Source organism: Chlorella variabilis (genome assembly GCF_000147415.1).
Source record: "Chlorella variabilis unplaced genomic scaffold CHLNCscaffold_8, whole genome shotgun sequence".
NCBI lineage: Eukaryota > Viridiplantae > Chlorophyta > Trebouxiophyceae > Chlorellales > Chlorellaceae > Chlorella > Chlorella variabilis.
In genome coordinates this window covers 697,920-699,039 of record NW_005435080.1, presented here as the reverse complement: position 1 = coordinate 699,039, position 1,120 = coordinate 697,920, and the positions used below count along the sequence as shown (strand labels likewise).

The 1,120-nt window shown below is 71.0% G+C and overlaps 1 protein-coding gene across 1 annotated transcript; it reads left to right on the top strand.

The window, feature by feature from the left end:
• Positions 1–80: 80 nt before the first annotated feature.
• On the top strand, positions 81–795 carry CHLNCDRAFT_22470 (hypothetical protein; the record flags this gene model as incomplete). Its single annotated transcript, XM_005848405.1, has 3 exons — positions 81–234; positions 428–495; positions 676–795. Coding segments are annotated over 3 exons (342 nt in total), but the record flags the coding sequence as incomplete, so codon positions are not given.
• Positions 796–1,120: the final 325 nt, after the last annotated feature.

Here is a 1,120-nt window from a genome sequence, read left to right as displayed (position 1 = left end):
GCCCGCGCACCGCCTGTGGTTCGAGTGCCGTAAGTGGCGCCCTCCCCACTACCCCCACTCCCGCGCCCGCTGCCCTGCAGGTGCGCACGCAGTTCCGCCGGATCTTCACGCAGATGGGGTTTGAGGAGATGCCCACCAACAACTACGTGGAGAGCAGCTTCTGGAACTTTGACGCGCTGTTCCAGCCGCAGCAGCACCCGGCGCGCGACGCGCACGACACCTTCTTCCTCACCAGTGAGTGCTGACCTGGCGGCGCTGACCTGGCGGCGCTGTCCTGGCATGGAGTCTGACCTGGCGGGCGTGGAGCATGACCTGGCGGGCCCGAGCTGGGGACCGCAGCGCTGTGCTGGAGCAACAGGCACAGCGCAGCGGCTCGCCTGCCTGCCTGTCCACCTCACGCGTGGCACTGTGGTGTGCCTGCATGCAGAGCCCGCAGCCACGCCCGCCTCCAACTTTCCCCAGGACTACTTGGAACGCGTGAAGCAGACGCACCAGGTGCACCCCAGCCCCGCCCGACATCCCATCTCGCGCTGCGCTGCCCTGTGTCGAGCAGCCCCACACCACGTGCCGACGCCGCAGCCGCCGCCCGCGGCCCGATGTACTGCCCGCTCCCACGCCTGGCGCTTCGCCTGCCTCTCCGACCTGGCTGCCCCGCTGCGCGGCCCCGCCCTGCAGCACGGCGGCTACGGCAGCATCGGGTACGGGTACGACTGGAAGATAGTGGAAGCTGAGAAGAACCTGCTGCGCACCCACACCACCGCAGTCTCCTCGCGCATGCTCTACCGGCTGGCGCAGGTGGGGCCACGCGGCTGTGGAACAACAAATCGGGCGGCGCCCTGGAGCTGGCAGGCTGGGCATGCTTGGCCTGCCCGCCTGCCCGCCTGCCTGCCTGGCTGCCTGCCTGCCTGTCCCTCTCCCCGCCCCGTCCCTCTGCGCCGGCGCCTGCTCCCCATCACCGCCACCAGCCGCCGCCGCCGCCTCCATGCCTCATCGCGCCTGTGCCGTCCCTCCCCCTTGCCCGCTCACCAAGCCTCATCGCCCCTGCGCCGTCCCTCCCCCTTGCCCGCACACCACACTGCTGCCTCCAGGCCTCATCGCCCCTGCGCGGGCCCTCCCCTCT